General features: G+C 41.6%; 1 protein-coding gene across 3 annotated transcripts in view; it reads left to right on the forward strand.

The window, feature by feature from the left end:
- Window positions 1-17: 17 nt before the first annotated feature.
- Window positions 18-19,690, forward strand: part of ascc3 (activating signal cointegrator 1 complex subunit 3) — a 145,768-nt gene continuing 126,095 nt past the window's right edge. Inside the window, exons 1-5 of one of the 3 annotated variants that reach the window (XM_034697029.1) lie at window positions 18-169; window positions 2,496-2,636; window positions 5,239-5,389; window positions 9,728-10,305; window positions 15,473-15,590. In XM_034697029.1, the coding sequence (XP_034552920.1) occupies window positions 2,547-2,636; window positions 5,239-5,389; window positions 9,728-10,305; window positions 15,473-15,590 (937 nt within the window). In that variant the 5' untranslated portion in view covers window positions 18-169; window positions 2,496-2,546. Of the gene's footprint in view, window positions 170-244; window positions 434-2,495; window positions 2,637-5,238; window positions 5,390-9,727; window positions 10,306-15,472; window positions 15,591-19,690 lie in introns of those variants that run through there. The other 2 variants (XM_034697031.1, XM_034697030.1) reach the window with 2 other exon arrangements.

A 19,690-nucleotide genomic window follows, 5' to 3' on the forward strand; every position in this document is an offset into this window, starting at 1 on the left:
AGAACTGTGTAAATGGGTAGTGTAGTCTTTCAACAAGAGCCGTTAGAGCGTATTTGCCTAACGCGGACTACGTTACCCATGATCCTTAGCGGGCAAACAATTCTTGTTGGCATCTACCGGTGGGACACTCACATGCGAGTGACAGTCCAGCTTCAAGACACCGTAGAAGGTACGAGATTAAATATTATGTTTTAAAAAACACACCGTCTCTTTTCACGTGTCCTTAAGCCTGTTATACTGTCAGCCTCTCAAAGTGCTAACGCCAACACGACTCGGAAAGTGGACGTCAAGCTGACAGGCTAACATTAGCTAGGCAGTACAGACAATAATAACACAGCAATAGGAGCATCTTCAGGTGATTTAAATGTGTTTAAAGTCAGAAAAAATGGCGGAATGAAAACATGTGACCCTTGTACAACCATAAACGGCACAGGTACATGCCGTAACGTTCCCTTCATTTAAATAAATAGCGTTAATTCAGTCCGCAGAAACACCTGGGCTGTTATTAACTTTTTCTGACGTATTGTCTTCGTTTTGTGTGATAGTTGTCTGAATTACCAGGTTATTCGGACGTTTATTACAGGTGACGTTGTCAAAGTTATCCTCCAGGTAGTGTTACTGGATTTCCTTGTAGATTCAGGTATGTCAGTCGAAGATATAAGGCTGTCAGGTCAAGGATTATTAGCAACCCCATGATGATGTGTTTGCTGATGCCAAAGTAAAATGTGTGACAGTAGTGAAGTCTAAGTCTAAGTGTTATAGGTCGTCTGCGTAGAGCCAAGTGTTGTCTGCGTAGAGCTAGGTGTCGTCTGCGTAGAGCTGAGTGTCGTCTGCGTAGAGCTGTGTGTTGTCTGTCTAATGCTGAGTGTCGTCTGTCTAGAGCTGAGTGTCGTCTGCGTAGAGCCAAGTGTTGTCTGCGTAGAGCTGTGTGTTGTCTGTCTAATGCTGAGTGTCGTCTGTCTAGAGCTGAGTGTCGTCTGCGTAGAGCTGTGTGTCGTCTGCATAGAGCTGTGTGTTGTCTGTCTAATGCTGAGTGTCGTCTGTCTAGAGCTGAGTGTCGTCTGCGTAGAGCTGAGTGTCGTCTGCGTAGAGCTGTGTGTTGTCTGTCTAATGCTGAGTGTCGTCTGTCTAGAGCTGAGTGTCGTCTGCGTAGAGCCAAGTGTTGTCTGCGTAGAGCTGTGTGTTGTCTGTCTAATGCTGAGTGTCGTCTGTCTAGAGCTGAGTGTCGTCTGCGTAGAGCTGTGTGTCGTCTGCATAGAGCTGTGTGTTGTCTGTCTAATGCTGAGTGTCATCTGTCTAGAGCTGAGTGTTGTCTGTTTAGAGCTGAGTGTTGTCTGCGTAGAGCTGAGTGTCGTCTGCATAGAGCTGTGTGTTGTCTGTCTAATGCTGAGTGTCATCTGTCTAGAGCTGAGTGTTTTCTGTGTAGAGCTGTGTGTTGTCTGTCTAGAGCTGAGTGTCGTCTGCGTAGAGCTGAGTGTCGTCTGCGTAGAGCTGAGTGTCGTCTGCTCAGAACTGCATGTCGTCTTTCTAGAGTCCAGTGTCGTCTGTCTAGAGTTGAGTGTCGTCTGTGTAGAGCTGTGTGTTGTCTGTCTAGAGCTGAGTGTCGTCTGCGTAGAGCTGAGTGTCGTCTGCGTAGAGCTGCGTGTCGTCTGCTTAGAGCTGCATGTCGTCTTTCTAGAGTCCAGTGTCGTCTGTCTAGAGCTGAGTGTCGTCTGTCTAGAGCTGAGTGTCGTCTGCGTAGAGCTGAGTGTCGTCTGCGTAGAGCTGTGTGCTGTCTGTTTAGAGCTGAGTGTCGTCAGCGTAGAGCTGAGTGTCGTCAGCGTAGAGCTGAGTGTCGTCAGCGTAGAGCTGAGTGTCGTCTGCTTAGAGCTGCATGTCGTCTTTCTAGAGTCCAGTGTCGTCTGTCTAGAGCTGAGTGTCGTCTGTCTAGAGCTGAGTGTCGTCTGTCTAGAGCTGAGTGTCGTCTGTCTAGAGCTGAGTGTCGTCTGTCTAGAGCTGAGTGTCGTCTGCGTAGAGCTGAGTGTCGTCTGCGTAGAGCTGAGTGTCATCTGCGTAGAGCTGAGTGTCGTCTGCATAGAGCTGTGTGTTGTCTGTCTAATGCTGAGTGTCATCTGTTTAGAGCTGAGAGTCGTCTGCGTAGAGCTGCGTGTCGTCTTTCTAGAGCTGCGTGTCGTCTTTCTAGAGTCGAGTGTCGTCTGCGTAGAGCTGCGTGTCGTCTGCGTGGAGCCATGTGTCGTCTGCGTGGAGCCATTTGTCGTCTGCGTGGAGGCGGTCGTCGTCTGCGTAGAGCTGTGTTATTTACTTTATTTATTGTTTAATTTCTGTACCTCTCTTAGGTGTTAGGAATTATATGGTCGGTACTAAATTGAGATATAGCTACTTGTTTACCTTCATTTATTTTGTCCGGTTTTTAAAATATCCAAAATCATTTATTTAAATATCGCAGAAAGCATTGTACAATAAAATTTCAGTTTAACATTTGATGTTTTTGTCAGTTATAGAGAAAGACCGAAGGACCAGTGTGTGGAGAGGAGCTCCTGGGAACGATGTCTCCTCCTCGGCTGACGGGTGCTCTGCGCTCCTTCTCCAACGTCAGCAAGAAGGACGACTTCAATGATCAGCTCTATGATCTCAAGGTGAGGACAGCTCTTGGTCAACAGGGAACAAATACTGTCACAACCGTCACCATCACAGACCTCTATTCACTTACTATTCTCTAAGCTGTGTTTAATACTTGATTCTGATTTGTCAAAACCTCATAGCAACAGTTTTTAATTCTGACAGGCAAGGGTGATGCCAGGTGATCACAGCTGGCTTATCAAATCAATCTGCTGAAAGAAATCCAGCACATCTGCAAAGTTCATACTTTCATCTCTGCCTGTTGACAGTGTGGCAAAAAACGTAACTTTCCAATAGCATAGCTTATCAACAAGGAGGATATTTTAATATATAATCATACAGAGCACTCTGTCAAAGTTAAGACACAAGAATGAATTTGTAAGCACTGACTACATTGCTGTGTGTTGGTTGTTGCTAGAAAGTTCCTGTTATCCACAACTAGCACAGCATGAATGGTAGTACAAATGCGCCATAAGTCAGCATGTAGTGTGTGGAACTTGTAACTCAAGCTGCGATCACTGCATTGACTCCATCGTGATACTATTAGTGGTGATTTGTTCGACCAGAAGCTTCTCCATCAAGGCCAAACAACACTCACACACACTTTTTCAAACACTGGCTATTCTCTCCCAGTCAGGAGACATCTGAGTTGATGGCTCTGTTTTCTGATGCTTAGTTTAGATCAGCTTTATTTATACAGCACTGTACACACAACACAGCTCATCCAAAGTGCTCCACAGCAAACACACACACAGAGAGGAGAACAAAAGCAAACAAAATAAATGAACACATATAGAAGAAGAGGGAAATATAGAAAAGCAGGGAGATAATAAAGCAATAAAATATGATTTTTAAGAACAATAAGAATAGGCATTGTAATGATAATGATCATATTATTACCATCTGCTATAAAACATTTTTAGTTTATTATTGAAGAGACCATTGTTTGCAATGTTGCCCACCTGTGGCTGTAATAACTCTGTTAAAAAATACCTACTTTTTGAATCTGGCTCAATTATTTTTAGCCCTGGACTGCATTATTATTAGCATTATAACCAATGTTGTATTATATTGCATTCAATTTAATTTAAATTATTATTTTCAAAATTGTATTTTATTTATTTGATTAAAAAGGTATTTATCTGACTCTATTTAATTTATTTTCATTATTTTTTGGGGGTAATTATTCTATTTTATTTCTAAGTGTTTCGTTTTACAATCCTCTATCTTATTTCAGTCTTTTATTATTTAACCTATTGTTGTTGTTTTTTTGTGAAGCTCCTTGGACAGCGTGCATGTATATATAAAAGGTGCTTGATAAATAAAGTTGAGTTGAGAATAATTTAAGCCCTGCTTCTTATCCTGTTTTGGCTTTCCCCATTTTACATCCCTGTCAATCAGTGAGCCATCTTCATGAAATCATAACGTAAGTAATTTCAGTGTCGGATCATTCTCGTCTTTGAGATTGGAAATAAAACCGGGAGCTGTATTCAGCCGTTCACCGTCACCCGGCTCACCTCCAGTTAAATCCTCTAAGTAGAAAAAGTGCTTCACCAGGGAAAAGATGTCTGGAGTCGCTCTGAGATTATCTCCCGGCTCGTGTTAAAATGCTTAGTTTTAGAAGATGGCGAGGGCTAGATTGAAAAAGAGCCTATGAGTTAATGCTCCTCATGACCAGAGAGCCTTCACCTTCAGACCTACTCAGGTTTGATACGTCACCGCTCTGATGGGAGGAGATCATTAACACAGGAGGAACTACAATGTGATATTCTCTTCCTAGACCTGTGATAGACATGTTTTAAATATTTAGGTCATTTCCACCATGATATTTGTTTCAGATGATAATAATTGGGCAGTCGTGGACTGGCAACTCCAGAGTTCAGCCCAGAATTACCTCAGGAGGAATGTGCTGCAAATTCCCGAATGAAAATACATGCAAACGGGGCAGTTTACTGCAAATAATGATAAAAAGGATAGGAGAAGATGAGACAACTACATCAACAATAGACGTGTTCAAATATATATATGATGCAATTCCAAAAATCTATATATCTTGAAAAAAGCTGCAAAAGACAAACACTGAAATGTATTAAGATGAGAGAGTCCTGCCTCACCCTTTCAGGATTCTATTTCCCATAACTACCTTCTAACCAAACATTATCCCTCTTATTACCTGTCTACTAACTTTAAATACAAACACAATGGTAAAAACATTGATTAAAGATGATTTTATTGATTTAAATTATTTATGTATACACTTTTTAAAAATAGTCCCAGTGATTCCACTTCAAATAAAACAAAATTGACGTTTCAATCAAGTGGAAACAGCATAAAATTCAGATTAAACGATGTTCTTGAATAATTATGGGTGTAAGACTTGCCACAGGAAGCAGTCACAGCGATAAATCATGATTAGTATTTACAGCAGAGTGCCATGTAAGGTGAACTACACTAAATCAATGACTGATCACATTTACAGCAACACATCTTTATATAAATATCAACTCTTCACATCAGCAAACTGTGAGCGTGTGTAGGTTGTATCGGAGGGTAAGGTGAGCTTTAACGTCCTCATTGTTGAAATCTAATTATGCTTCTCCCTGTGGCTCCCTGTGTTAGGCCAAACGACTGAAGAGAAGAGAGCTGTTTGCCCAAGAGGGCCTGACGTGGCAGAAGATTGTCCATTTCTGCGGCGAGCATCAGGACAAAGTGAAGCAGCAAGCTGTCAGTCAGGAGCTGAAGAGCCTCCTTCATGCAGCCAAACAGATTGGTAATTAACTCCTCAGCCTCAAATTCCAGTGTAATGGCTTTCAGTCTATTTTTATGTGTTTGAAAACTGTTAAAAGGAAAACAGAATGCTGCTTTATTGTGCTAAGTTTGTCTTGAAGTGATTATTACTTTCAAACCAGCCAGGATCAGCGTTAGAAATACTCTGAAGGGAGCACTGTCAACATTTCTCTGAGGGGTTCTAAACTTTCTCTGTACTTCAGGGGACAATCAAAATTCAAACCCGGACTAATAGGTCATCAAACTGGGCGCTGGTTCACCTCCAGTAGCTGGAAGCAGCAGCAGAGTTCATCCAGACACAGTTCCTAGATAGAAAAGGAAATGAAGGAAGGTGTTTGCTCCTCCAGGGTTATATTTTCCAACATACTTTTAGAGTTCATTTGTAAGTCATAGCCAACACAAATTAAAGGTACAGTGTGTAGATTGAAACGCTCCCTTGCCCACCCCTCACGTTGGTGAAGCAGCGGTGGCCTTGGAGGACAATAAGCTCCCGTGATGATCCTCCATTTATCACGTTTTTACGTCTATCATTACAAATTCTCACTACAACAACCCCTCTCTTCCTCTTCATCCTCCAACACAACTAGTATTACATTCAGGCGGTTATACACACATTTAAACATACTGATGAATATTCTATTTCATTTATACCAAGTTTGTTCTCATAAATGCTGCTAATTACTACATACACTAAAGGGGGGTTTCACCAAGACTGGATTGTGGCTGATCTTGCCTGGACATGATACATAAAGCTTATTGCACTAATGTTATTCCAGCACAAACACTCTTTGCAGCTCTGTGCAGTTTGCTCTTGTTTTGTATCAGTTTGTGGAGATGAGCTGTCAGCATCTCCGCTCTCTGCTGCACATAGCACAGATGTGAGCTCTAATGTTGACGGATGGAGCTCAAATCTGTTCACATGCACATTATGAGCTTGGTGGAGTGGAAACACGTCTTATCGTGCATTTCTTACTATTTATGAAAATGTCTTTAACCCTGCTGTTGTGTTCGTTTCTTAGGGACAACAATAATGTTCCTGGGTCAACTTGACCCGGGTCATATTTAATGATTCAAAAGTGTCAGAACTAAAAAAAATCCCAATAAACATTTTTTAAATCTCATTTTTAACTCCATTACTAACCATTTAAATCAATATTTATTGCATTGGTGTTCTTTAATTCTGACAGATCATAGTTCAATGAGGATGTGATTGGGGTGAAATATGTCACACATTTGCAAAGAAACATTTAGTATTTGACACTTCTGACCCCATTTAGCCTCCACTTTGACTACAGGGTCAAATTGACCCACGGACAGTATGTGATATAAACATGCAGGGGGGCTTACAAATGTGTGAAATGAACCATTTTCATTTTATGTGTGGTTCACACTGATTAAGCCAAGCAGAAGAAGTTTCAAAGCGAAAGTTACATTTTATTTTTAGATTTTTGAACTTTAGAATGGGTCAATTTGACCCGCAACATAACAGGAGGGTTAAGAGTGCCAGTGCAACTTTTCTCAATCTCAGCAGCTTCTTTCATGGGAGTAAGAGTTCCAGTATGTGCCGGTTTGAGCCACAACCTTTTACAATACCTCTTTTGATCACTTTTAATCTTCTACGTGTTTTCAATGCACTGACTCATATTTGGAGTTGATTGGATAACGCCCCTAGGGGGAGAAGTTCAAGTAAATCACAAAAAACTTTTCTAATCTGGGACATAAAACATGGCTGCCAATATTCAGGCATGGTAGGTAAAACTCCGGGAGCTGAACGTTTGAATACCATAAGGTAACTATGGAGCAATTTTGCAGCATCCATGCCTAATTGCACAATCAGACGTAAATATCTGGTTCAAGCCCCCATATAAGGGATTCATTTGGTGTATAGAAAGAGTAATAAAGTCTTACACTTTGTATTATGCTGGTTAGAAAAATTATGGATTGGGAGGAAAGATTCTAAGGATAAGACAACAGAACCGAAGGACAAGTGAGAAAAGGACTAGTGGGATCAAAACATGAAGGACACCATTCATCCACATCAGGTCGTCCTCAGGTGGTAAATATTTCTCCTCTAGCAGCGGAGGTGTAGCTGAGCGAGCAGAGATAAAAAGGCCGTGTTTATTATCATGCCAAGGTCCACAGGTTTATTTAAGGTCCAGGAACAGAGTAGAGATAAATGTGTTTGCAAATCAATTGAAAATGTTCCCCAACTAATGAAAACATTCTGGATGTTCTCCCGAGATAGGAACAGGTGTTTGCTGTAATCCCTCCTTTATGACTTCAGGTGTTAGCTGAACTTCACGAGTCAATTACGGAGCACTCTCATGAAAGCTTGTGATGATTTTAATTCAGTTTGCTCTTCTCTCACTTTGTGGCGGTTTTTTTTTCTTGCCACTCAAGAGTAACAGTATTTGTTGATGGGTGGATCCTGCCCTCAGCCAGCGTTGCTGGATCTGAATTAAAAGTTAGTCGTCGTTGGTGCACACTGCAGAGGATGAAAGCAGCCGTTCTGCTCGTCTGTTTTCAGCCAGTGTGCTGCTTTTAGAGCATTTTAATTGGTATAAATCCGTTTCATCTGTTTTTGCTTTCCTCTTTCCTCTCCAACCTTCTTTACTCTCTGCCCCCTCTGTCCCTCCAACATTTTTACCTCTAATTGGACAATTACTCTGTATTCTTTTTGTTAGTTGCAGTAGTGGTAAAGTGGGAATAGTTGAGAGTATTATTTAAATGAAGTGCAACCACCATAAACATTGAACTAAAGCTACTAAGAGAACATGCTGCTGAATCCTCCCTGAGGCTGTGAATGCTGCGTTAAAGTGTTTTCAAAAAGACGAGTGTTTGTTTGATTGACTGTTTTTATTGTAAAACTAGATACTAGGTCAACATCAACTCAGTTAGATTCTCTCGTTTCTGTGAGAGTCAGGCGAGTTAGGACACTGACTTAAAGCCCCAATAAACGGGTCATGGCTGTTTGTAATTTTAAAACACCAGCTCCTCTTTTTTTTTCTGTTAAAAACATCCAAATTATGTGCGATTCAATGTCAGAGTACTGAAGGTGAAATATTGAAATAATTATTTGGCCGATGAGATATCGGTATCATATTTTGGTCTCTGACCTGTTGGGAATGAACTCCAGGTTTCAGCCCAAATGATCCTCCTCAGGAGAAATGTGCTGCAAATTCAGAAACGATGCACAATTATAAATACATGCAGAAGTTTAAAACAAATGCAACTGGTCAAATTTGCTGCAGATTAAATAAAATATAATAATAATAATAACTTTTTTTGTATAGAACCTTTAAAAACAAATGTATACAGGTACATTTACAAAAAGTTCAAGAGAAACAAATTAAACAGAATAAAGTAATGAAACAGTAGACCAATAAATCATTGTTGTAGAGGTTTTAGAAATAAATGAAGAAAATACGATAAAAATAAATAAAGGCATTAAAGGACAATAAAAAGGTTTTCAGAGAAAATAGTCAAGGATAAATTAAGAGCATTAAGATTATAGATTAAAAAAATTAATAACAAAGCAATTAGTAATCAAATTAATACATTCCAATTAATTAGTTAAATAAAAAAATAAATAAATCAATTGCAGATAAAAATGAAAAAAAAAAAGGAAAACATTCTTCGAATATAGAAATACTGCAAAGCCAAAAAACACATTTAGATTGAAAACTGCAAAAAATTAGAGAAAGTGGCTGAGATTATTGTATATTATATTTTCTCTGAATCCAAAACGAAAGAACAAAACAAACAACCGAGCATGTTGATGTAAGAGGACAGCAGGAGCTGGTCTCTCTCTCTGCCCCTCACCTCCTCCTCCTGCTCCTCCTCCTCCTCCTCCTCCTGCTCCTCCTCCTCCTGCTCCTCCTCCTCCTGCTCCTCCTCCTCCTCCTCCTCCTCCTCCTCCTCCTCCTGCTCCTCCTGCTCCTCCTCCTCCTCCTCCTCCTCCTCACACGTTGAGCTCTCTAGTCTTGTTGCAGAGATTTCAGGTAAAGCTTTTGAATCAGAAATTTTAATGATGTTTTTTTTCTCCAAAATGGAAATAAATTATACTTTCTAATTCTAGTTTATTTAAACCGTGAACTCTTTTAAATTTGTGTGTCCTAGATAAAGACTTAAGTGCTTCAGTAAAATGAACTTAATGTCTTTCAACAACAAAGAACAGATCTCAAAGATACGACCAGCGTTTCTTTCACTACTCTCTGGTACAGGGGAAAGTAAGAGGTCCCATTGGTCAAGTGTTCCTCTGGTAGCAGTGATGACTGGAATCATGACGTTAATGTGCTGTGATGTTGTTTTTGTGTCACAGTGGGGACTGAGCAGGGTCAGGTGGCCATAGAAAGTGCTGCCGTCTTCCTGTTTGAGACCTTCCACAACAAAGACCATGTGGGCACCGAGGAGACCCGCGCCATTAAACAGATGTTCGGCCCTTTCCCGTCGTCTGCAGCCGAGGCCTCCTGCTCCTCCGTGGCTCGTCTGGTCGCCCCCCTCGGAGACTCCCATGTCGAGGATTTCATCCAGACCCAGAGCTCCCGTCACAACCCCCAACGAGGCTCATCTTTCGGACGCAACATCGCCTTCTCGTTTGAAACCTACACACTGGATCCTCTGGAGGAGCTGCCTTACTCCGCCCTCAACGAGGAGGACATGAGTCTGGATTTCATCAACTTCCTCAACAACCAGCAGAGCGGGAGGAAGACTGCTGCTGAGGAAGAGGCGTCCGGCTCAGGAAGATCTCTGGGCTCTGGGGAGGGAGCCATCCTGAGAACAGAGGTGGAGAAGTATCTGGACGGAGGGAATATGATTTCCTCCAGTCCAGAGGAGCTGTGCACTTCCCTGTTTGAAATGCTGGCGTCCCACAAGAGCGACGACGAGCTGCAGAACGAGGTTTGTGTCTCTTAGAAATACAGCATCTGAATAGTGGATGTGTCTGATATATTCCTCTTGGGTGTCCTTTATCGAGATATGTTCCAAGACAAAACCTTCAGGACTCAACACACAGATCTGTGTTTTTATTTATTAAACTCTGCATCATGTTGAGGAAAATTACACCTGATGATGTTACGCAAGTTGCACACCTAATCCTGCTGATTAACTTTAAATATTTTGAACTTGAATGGAGGAAAGAGGAATCAACTCTTGAGGTGTCTGTAATATAAAATCGGACCGCTCCTGATGTTTTATTTTATAGCTTTGTGCTCCTATTGATTCTGCAACCTTGACCTTAAACAACAGGTCTGTTGGATTTGATCCAGATGCTGAATTTATGATGTTCTTGGCCTTTAGCTTCACACCTTTTGAGACATGTTTAACTTACAGCATTGCTTTGACCTTAGAAGGTCAAAACCATATAAGATCAACGCTTTGGAAATATTACAAACTCACAATGTACTCAAATAAAATAGATGATAACCTCTTAGACCTTGCATCTGGTTCATCAGTGACCTTTAAAGAGCTATTTTGCTCCAATCTGTGTAAAGCATATTAGCTGAATGATGTTCAAATGCAAAATCACCCAGAAAGCTCTGCAGCTCTTTGCAGTTTCCTCTTGTTTTGCGTCTTTGTTCGGATGAGCTGTCAGCATCTCAACTCTCTGCTGCTCATTTCAAATTTTAAATCCAGCTTACTTCCTGCAGCGAGCTTTGAAACAGCAGCTCATTCAGAGTCAATTAAAGCTACAAAACCCTGACATAGCCTGTATGTCCCAGGGTTTCACAACAAATCCCAACAAACGTTTTCCTCAGACTCTTTCCAAACAGAGCAGGTCAGGTCTAGACTGTACTCTATGTTCTATTATTAACAAAGACCCAACATCAAGACAGGATACGATCCAGTCCCATCTTACAGACGAGAGAGAGAGAGAGAGAGAGAGAGAGAGAGAGAGAGAGAGAGAGAGAGAGAGAGGAGAGAGAGAGAGAGAGAGAGAGAGAGAGAGAGAGAGAGAGAGAGAGAGAGAGAGAGAGAGAGAGAGAGAGAGAGAGGCAGTTGTTGTAGCAGCTGGAGTCAGGCAACCTATGGGACAAGGGAGCCCAGGGACTCCAGAAAGATCTATGGTTAGTAACTTTAATGGGACAGGGAGAGTTAAAGTGAGAGACAGGCAGACAGAGAAGAGAGAGGATCTCAGTGTGTCAGTCTAAGCCTGTAGCAGCAGCATGAAGATGCTTGCAGGTTACAATAAGATGCAAACTACAAAGAGCTGAAGAACTTTGTTGGTGTTTATATGCTTTCATATCACTCAGGTAATATTCTTTATGAATTAGACCTCAGGACAGAGCAGAAAGAAGCTTTTTGTGGTGCTAATATGCTATTATTATTTTCCCGCAACCAAATATAAGCCGATCTGGTCGCCAAAGCATTCATCTTTTCTGGATTTCTTCTCCTGTCAGTGTATCAGGAAAACCCCCAATTTAAAAAACCCTATAACCACGTTTGTGTTAAAATAAAATGACTCCTTTAAACTGGAGGTTCAGATGTTTCCCAGGTAACTGCAGCCTTAAACACCGAGCTGGTATAACAGACATGTCCACCCCTTCTGTTCCGATCCTCCTCCACATCTTCCTGAGTGAAGAAAACAGAGAGGTAATGCAGAATAAATATCAGGAGCAGAGAGTTCACCGTGGGCCTCTGTAATGTCTCACCCTGTTACCACCTCCAGGAGATATTTGCCGTCCCCGACGTTTACTTAGACATCAGGAAAGTGCTCCATCATTCTGCCCCCCATCATTTTCACCCACTTCCATCCTCCGCCTCCCTCACACTCAGGGGCTTTTACATCGTCCATACTGCTCGCTCGCTCTCTCTCTCTCTCTCTCTCTCTCTCTCTCTCTCTCTCTCTCTCTCTCTCTCTCTCTCTCTCTCTGGATTGTACAACTTCAGCTGGTTCCAGTTGGTTTCCGATGTTTCTCACGTTGCTGACATTTGGAGGCGAACTCTCCCACTGACATCTTTAGATGTAGAACGCCCGGTGTGTGTGCTTTTGTGCATGTGTGTGTGTGTTTGGAAAGAAAAGAGTAGGTGCACCTGCAGACTTTTCATGCATCTACCTCTGTGTGACTCCAAAGTCAACGTTAAAGTTCAGAGGCTCCGCTCTCAGTGCCATTAAAGCTGACAATGGAGGGAACCTGCTTCTTATTATTCTCCTTGCTGACCCTCCACAGCTGACATTTTGCTGAAGGAGCTGAGCCGAGGTGGGAGGAGGGGGAGGTTAGGGGTGGTGCATGTACACAGTAGTTCGTCATGAAGGCCATTTGAGAAGCTGTGTATCCCAATAGAAACGCAATATAGGTCCCACTGGTTCTGTTCTTGCAGGTCTCTCTCTGTGGGAAAACGGTTCAAATTATCTTGTGCATGAAGACTTCCATTACATCCAGCAAAGTCTGCAATGTGCCGTTTCTGTGCATCTGTATAGCTCCAAATTGGAGCATGTGGAGTTTTCAATCCTACTATTCTTGAAAATGCATAGTTTTTGTTTAGTTTTCAAGAGTTTTAGTTTTAGTTGTTTGTAATATGGGATACATGACAGGGGCAAGACCAAAAAGGACCTGAAAAGATATGTAGAAAAAGCTAAAAACATCATAATTATTGAATCCAATAGAAGAATCAAGGGGCTGCACGGTGGTACAGGGGGTAGTGCTGTTACCTCACAGCAATAAAGTTGCTTGTTCTCCCCTCGCAGATGTAGGTTCTCTCCGGGTACGATCTTCACAGCAGAAATAAACATGTCTACAGCCTGGTACAAAAGACGAGTGTAGTCTGAATAGCTCATTTCTCCATCGGCACACACACTTTACGGGGGTTGAATGTTTTTCTAAAGCGGCAATTTCGATATTGAGATTACCAGTCTTCCAATGAGAGGCATAGCTGACTTGATTGACAGACGGGAACTAGGGAGCTAGGAGGTTCAAAGCCGCCTCTTTATGTCAGACTCGCTCGACAGCAGCAATATGGCTCCTGCCTACGATAAGCCTCAAAACAGCGCTTCAGAAACAGTTGGGTGACGTCACGGATACTACGTCCATTATTTATACAGTCTATAGCCTCCCGCAACCCGAATCTGATAAGAGGTCAAGATAATGGATGGGTGGATTGATGGATAGATAAAAGACCACAACCATCCATGAAAGACAAGCCACAGGGTTCAGGGTGCCATCCCTAGACTGTACCGGCGATTAGCTTCTCCCCTTGTCAGAGGCAGGACTTTTGTTGACTCACTTAAATAAATAACCAGAAACACCGGCAACGACTGGCTCACAAACTTCATGCTACCTCTGAATAAGTCATTGCATTAGTTGGAACACCACACTCAAAAAAGTCTGGACACGCCCCTGCTTGTCTCGCGTGAAACTAGAACAAATACTTAAGGATGTATGTCAGTGTGTGCTGCTTCCTGGGTGGCTCCTCTTCCTCCCTGTTATCACCAATCGTCCATAGACTAATAGAAATAGGCTGTGACGTAACGTAACGTAAGGACAGCCCTGCATTCATGTGAGCTTTAGCCCAATACCACAATATTGCATTGTGAGGGAAAAATGCAACAGTAGATCATCTTTGTCCTCTGAATCGTAACAAAGCAATTGAGATTTACTGTATGTGTGAAAATGTCTACTTTCAATATCCGCTGTTGTGGATCTGGACTTGGTTTTGTTGGTTTTTGGTTGGTTAAAGGGGCGTGATGTCGATGCTGCAGCTTTTGCTCAGACTGTAGCTCCAAATGGTGTCAGCCGTGGAAGTTGGTTTGACCGAAAACAAGTCTATTTAAACACACTTACCTGTCATGCAGTTTGGCACAGGACAACTGAATCGTGTCAGCCATGATACCGCCTATACTTCTCTGTGATCAACTTGAAATGTCACAGATTGATGTTTTGATCTTATTCCATTTTAACACTCAGTGTTGGTTATATTTCTGCTTAGATATTTGAGTTAAAGTCATCACAGAGGACATGTTGAATACTCGACTGCTTGAATAAAGTTGAATTAGTCACACCCAGCCTTCCTCAGCTGTGACTCAGTTTGAATATTTCTTTAGTCGTTGCATTTACCGGCTGAAAATAGAGCAGTCAAGGCTGAATATTTAATCACAGATAAAGGAGGAGGTCACAGGTATTTACACTCCCGACCTGTAGCCTTGCTCATGTGGACTTATTACACACTTACTGCTTTAAAGGTGGACCGACCTGCGGGGTACTGGACTTTACAGAATCCATCTGAAGGTGAAACTCTGCCTCTCGGTCCTGGAGGAGCCCACGCCAAATCAGTCAGCTCCAAGGACGGCATTCATGAGAGTTCATAAAAAAAATCACTTTGAGCTTGAGAAACCTTCCCTGCCACCGCCACCCTCGCCGCCGCTGTCGCCGTGCAGCACACTCAGCTGTAATAAACCGAGACAGTCACAGGGACCGATGGAAATTTAGAACAGATATAAAAGAGACTACCGAGGGAAACAAAGATAACCCCAATAAAGACAGCGGCTGACCTGACATCAAAGTGCGTCTGTTGCTTTAGTCCCCCGCCGCGCTGACTATTGTCTTCCCCGGAGAGGACGGACTGAAAGAGCAGGCCACCACCCTGAGTGTAGCGGGAAACAATACAGCATTGTTTCTCCATCTTTAAAACACGAACCCATCAGGTCCTCAGGTCCACTATTTTCCAATTACAAAGCACAAACTTTATCATCCCCTCCAATGTCACACAATCAAACTGATGAGTGTCTGTGCAGCTCTGTCTATGCTCTGCTTTTAATTGTGTGCTACTCCTACTCTGCTGTGCACAGGATTTCTTGTTGTTGTTGTTGTTGTTGTTTTTCTGTCACTTACTAAGTGCCAGGTGGTTGTGTTTGGGAGGCTAAGCGGCGGAGCATATTCTGTACCAGGCGGATGGTAATTACCAGGTGCTCAGCCTTGGCAGTAGCAGCATGTTTGTGGGTGTTGGTGAGCCATAGGATGTGTATATACATGTATGAATGTGTGTGTTTGCTGCTGTGGTCGATGGCTGTATTTTTGGCTTGTGGGTGTGATTTTTCACCCCGCGCTCTCTCTCCCTCTCTCCTCTCCAGCTGTTCGAGCTGCTGGGCCCCGAGGGGTTGGAGATGATCTCCACTCTGCTCCAGTGCAGGGCCGCCATCGTAGACTCGCTCCTCGCCATCCCACCTGACAGGACCGGCTTCCCACCAGGTGAGACTGCCCCCACAAGCTCCACACATATTGACTTTTCAGAACAGTCGTGAATACTACATGTGACTTAATGTTGACAAAAAAAGGTCCTACGCTCCAGAGTTGTTTTATTTTTCCATGTGTTTTGCATCTATCTCAGTGTTTTCATGAAAAACCGAGATACTTTTCATCAAATGTAGAGTCCGACTTACACTGTAGACCGTGTTCCAAATTATTATGCAAGTTGCGTTTTTGTGAATATTTTAAAAACTATGTTAACAGTTGTTTTCAAATTTGTTAGGAAGTCAGATAGTGAATATATTTCTTCAACTGTGTGGTTAAAATGATGCTTTTCGGCTGCATTTTTAAATAAATGCAGAATCTGCAGAAATGAGTGTGCCAAAATATTATGCAAGTTTGTGATAAGAGCATATAACTTGTGAAAATTAAAAACTAGGCAGCATTTTTAATGTTCTATTGATTGAAAATAATAATATTTACTACAACTGTATTCAAACTTCAACAAAAACTGCAGTTTTATTTAGATTTGTATACAAAATAAAACTGTTAAAGTCTTTCAAACATTTCAAATCTAAAGTGTTTCTGAAATGTCCAATATAACCTCATTTTCTTTCAGTGAGGGTAAGAGGTCACTGGTAAACAGATTTAGTTTCTGATGACTTCTCTGCTGACATTGTGAGCTGTATCTTGTGTGGCTTTCCAAATGTGCTCTTTTGAGCTGTATTTCTTGCCATTACTGTAAATTATCTTCTTTATTATTGACCACAAGTTCTCAATCAGGTTGAGATCAGGTGAACAGGCAGGCCAGTTCATGAGGCGATCCTCTTTAAAGCCCTGAGATGATCATTGACGGTGCATTGTGCTCATGCATGAACACTAGCATCTTTTTCACTTTAGCTGAATGTCTTTTCCTCCATGGAGGGAAATACAAAAGAAGATCGCTTATGATTAAAGTTAGTCTGTGATTAGAGCTGTATCTGGCATGCTGTCCAGAAATAACAGACCATTAATGTGGAGGATTGACCAATCAGATTCAAGTATTTAACACCGCCTGTAATAACACACTGGTACACTTTTTTATTGTGTGTTTGTAACCTTTAAAACTCAGCTGTGATTAGCAGCGTGCAGCTCAACAGTTAGCAGTGAGGGTGAAAAATGATCGTGTTCACTCGTTCACACTGGTTATTATTTTAGCTCCATCATATCTGCTTTTGGGGGCAGATGCAGAAAACACTGTTGGATCAGAGATAAATCAGGTCTTGTGTTACTTTCATTCCAGAATTCTAAATCAGAGCTATCAGGCATATTCATGTCTCTAGATGTCCCTGATTGTTTAACACAGTAATCATCTTTCACATCTGAGGAATCAGGAGGCTCCCTATCCGTCCTCTCTGCTCAGGCTTTAGATAACCACCATCTTTGTTCCGTCTGTGATCGGTGTTTATGATGAGTCAGATTACTAATGTACCAATGAGAAGGAGCGTGCTCATGGGGCCTGATGCCGCCTGATAATATCCACTGATTTCTAATAATGGTGCCAACGGTCAGTTATTTTTATCTCGCGCAGAATAAATCAAATTTAATTCTGCTGCCAGTTTCCTCCTGGTCAAGAGCCAGAAAATCCATCTTGGCTTGATTTGAGTAATTTCATCTGTAATCTGCTTTTGTGTTTTTAAGCAGCCGTTTTTTTTACTGTTGCTCTCTTTCTATTTCTGCCATAACAGCTTTCGGCCAGATTTTTGATTAACCAAGTGTTTCCCTATCTTGACTTTACACATTTACAAATTAAGGAGTAAAACAAATAATTGTTTTCCTAATGTCTCCTTTGGTTTATGCTGTTTTTAAGCATGTGTTGGAAATATAAATCTAAAAATAAGAGGAGAAGATGAAAGTTTATCCGAGACAGAAACGCAACCAGTTATCCCTCAAAATGTTAAACATCTTACCTTTACTTTTAATGATTGATTGTAATGTGGGTCCACTTATTATTCCAAGCAATGATCATAAAGTCCAAAAAAGGCTGAAAAACAAAAGTAAAACCATGATCAAAATACTTTATATCACTTGTTTCTTTGTTCTTGAGCTGTGCTAAATTCTACAGGAGTGCAAAGAACCTTTCATAGTTTCATCTACGAGGGAAATAGCATCTCAAGTGGCTTTTTAGGATTAAAGTGATGTAAACACCAGAAATGCATTACATTCCTGCAATCTGTTTTGATTTAATTTCATGCAAGTTGTGATTTGGAAGTCATATTTATTATTTTTAATTCTTTTTTAACTGCAAATAATGATCTTTTGCAGCCTTGTGTGGTTCCTCTGTTAACCAAATCTTACTGAGATCCAAGCTGTTGCACTTTTAATTCAAAACAGTTATTATGCAAACAACATGCTCTTGCAGCTGCATGCTGTAGCTTCTAATTTCAAAATAGTGCATTATTACAACCATCCTTTTAGTCCCGTTATTAATTTACTCCCTGATCGTGCAGATTCACAGAGCCGTTGGTCTATTTTGACCCTTAAAAACATAAGAAATAGGAAGTAAATCCGTCTATATGACCGACTTTAACATGTGCTGCATATTGCTCTATAGATATCTTTGTCACAGTCACAGATAGCAGCTTGATTGCACATCCCTCTTACTGTATCAGTGTCTGTGCTCATGTTTTCTGCATGCCGGTGGAGCACCTCCATCAACCAAAAGCCCATTACCTAAAGATTGGCCCCACACTTCAACTCAATCCTTCATTATTTCTTTCACGTCTTTCATGCCATCCAGCAGGAATGATGAAGACCTGACTAAAGCCTCCCTAGCGGGCAGACACTCTCTTTCTGTCCCTGCTTTTATACCTCTCATGAATAAGAGAAATAATAGAATACCATGCCTTCCTAATGGAGCAGAGGGCTGACATGCGTAGGGTGTCGCCAACGCCCAAACACGCACAGACTCCTGTGTGGAAACGGCTTACGCTGATTTTTACTGTAGTTATCTGTCTCTCCCTGCAGCTTTAAGTCAAGTTCATTGATTTTGCATGAGATAGTATTTCAGGAGGCATGATAGCGAGCTGTACAGCAGCCCCTCCCATTGATGTTCCTTCCCTCCATGCCTGCTGTGCCTTTTTTCGGTTTTTACCGCAAACACCATCCTCCTTCCTGAGCCAGCATTGTCTTGTTTCCTTTGTCCTAAGGTGGCAGACTCCTCTTCTTGTTTCCTCTCTTTAATGTGAGAGAGGAGCTGAACAGTAAGTGGTTGGAGATATTGGAGGAAAGATAAGGACGGATCATTTCTCATTGCCAGAGCTGTCCTCTGATCCATATGCAAGGTAGACATCAAAGAGTGGCTGAAGATAAGAAGAGAGAGCTCCTGCTCTGTCAGAATAATCCCTGCAACTATTTCAAGTCACACAGACTCATCCTTTAGAGTTTAAAGAGTGATTTAAAATTCACGGGCCCTAAATATAGATTTTAATTCTGGGTTTGAAATGGTACATGAGCTAATTAATACAGGCATGTTACTCTGTTCATCCAATTAGCTGGTTAAATCATTGATGTGAGCGCATATTAAAGAGTCAACTGAACCATTTTCAGCCTCAACAAAGGAGCCAGTCATGATGTGGTTAATGAAATCATTTAACAAAATGTAATCCTTCACATAAATTAATCTGGTCTTAGAGTTTGGATTTTGTTCCTAAAAATAATTCTAAGATAAAAAACGTGTCTCTCTTGCACAATCTCTGATAACACTTCTATCTTTCACATGTACCTATGGAGCTTTCTAACACAGCAGTGCATTTTAGTCTCTCTTTTAAGGGTGCATACAGATAGGGGTGGGAATTAATAAGATTTTATCAATGTCAATGCCATTGTCCACTCTGCTTATCAATCCAATTCCTTATCGATTCTCCTAAAGATTCCTGAGTAGTTTTTTGAGGGGAAAAAAAGTAGTTCTACACAGTCTTCCGCACCCAAAGGAACCATTTTATTTTTCCAAAATTATGTCTGCACAAGACTGAAAATGAACATATTCAACTTGAACATACTGAATAATATGTTGACCTCATTCTCGGCTTCGTGAGTCCGGACGTGGCCCCTGGAGCCTGGAG

Source organism: Notolabrus celidotus, chromosome 12, assembly GCF_009762535.1.
Source record: "Notolabrus celidotus isolate fNotCel1 chromosome 12, fNotCel1.pri, whole genome shotgun sequence".
In the NCBI taxonomy this organism is placed as follows: domain Eukaryota; kingdom Metazoa; phylum Chordata; class Actinopteri; order Labriformes; family Labridae; genus Notolabrus; species Notolabrus celidotus.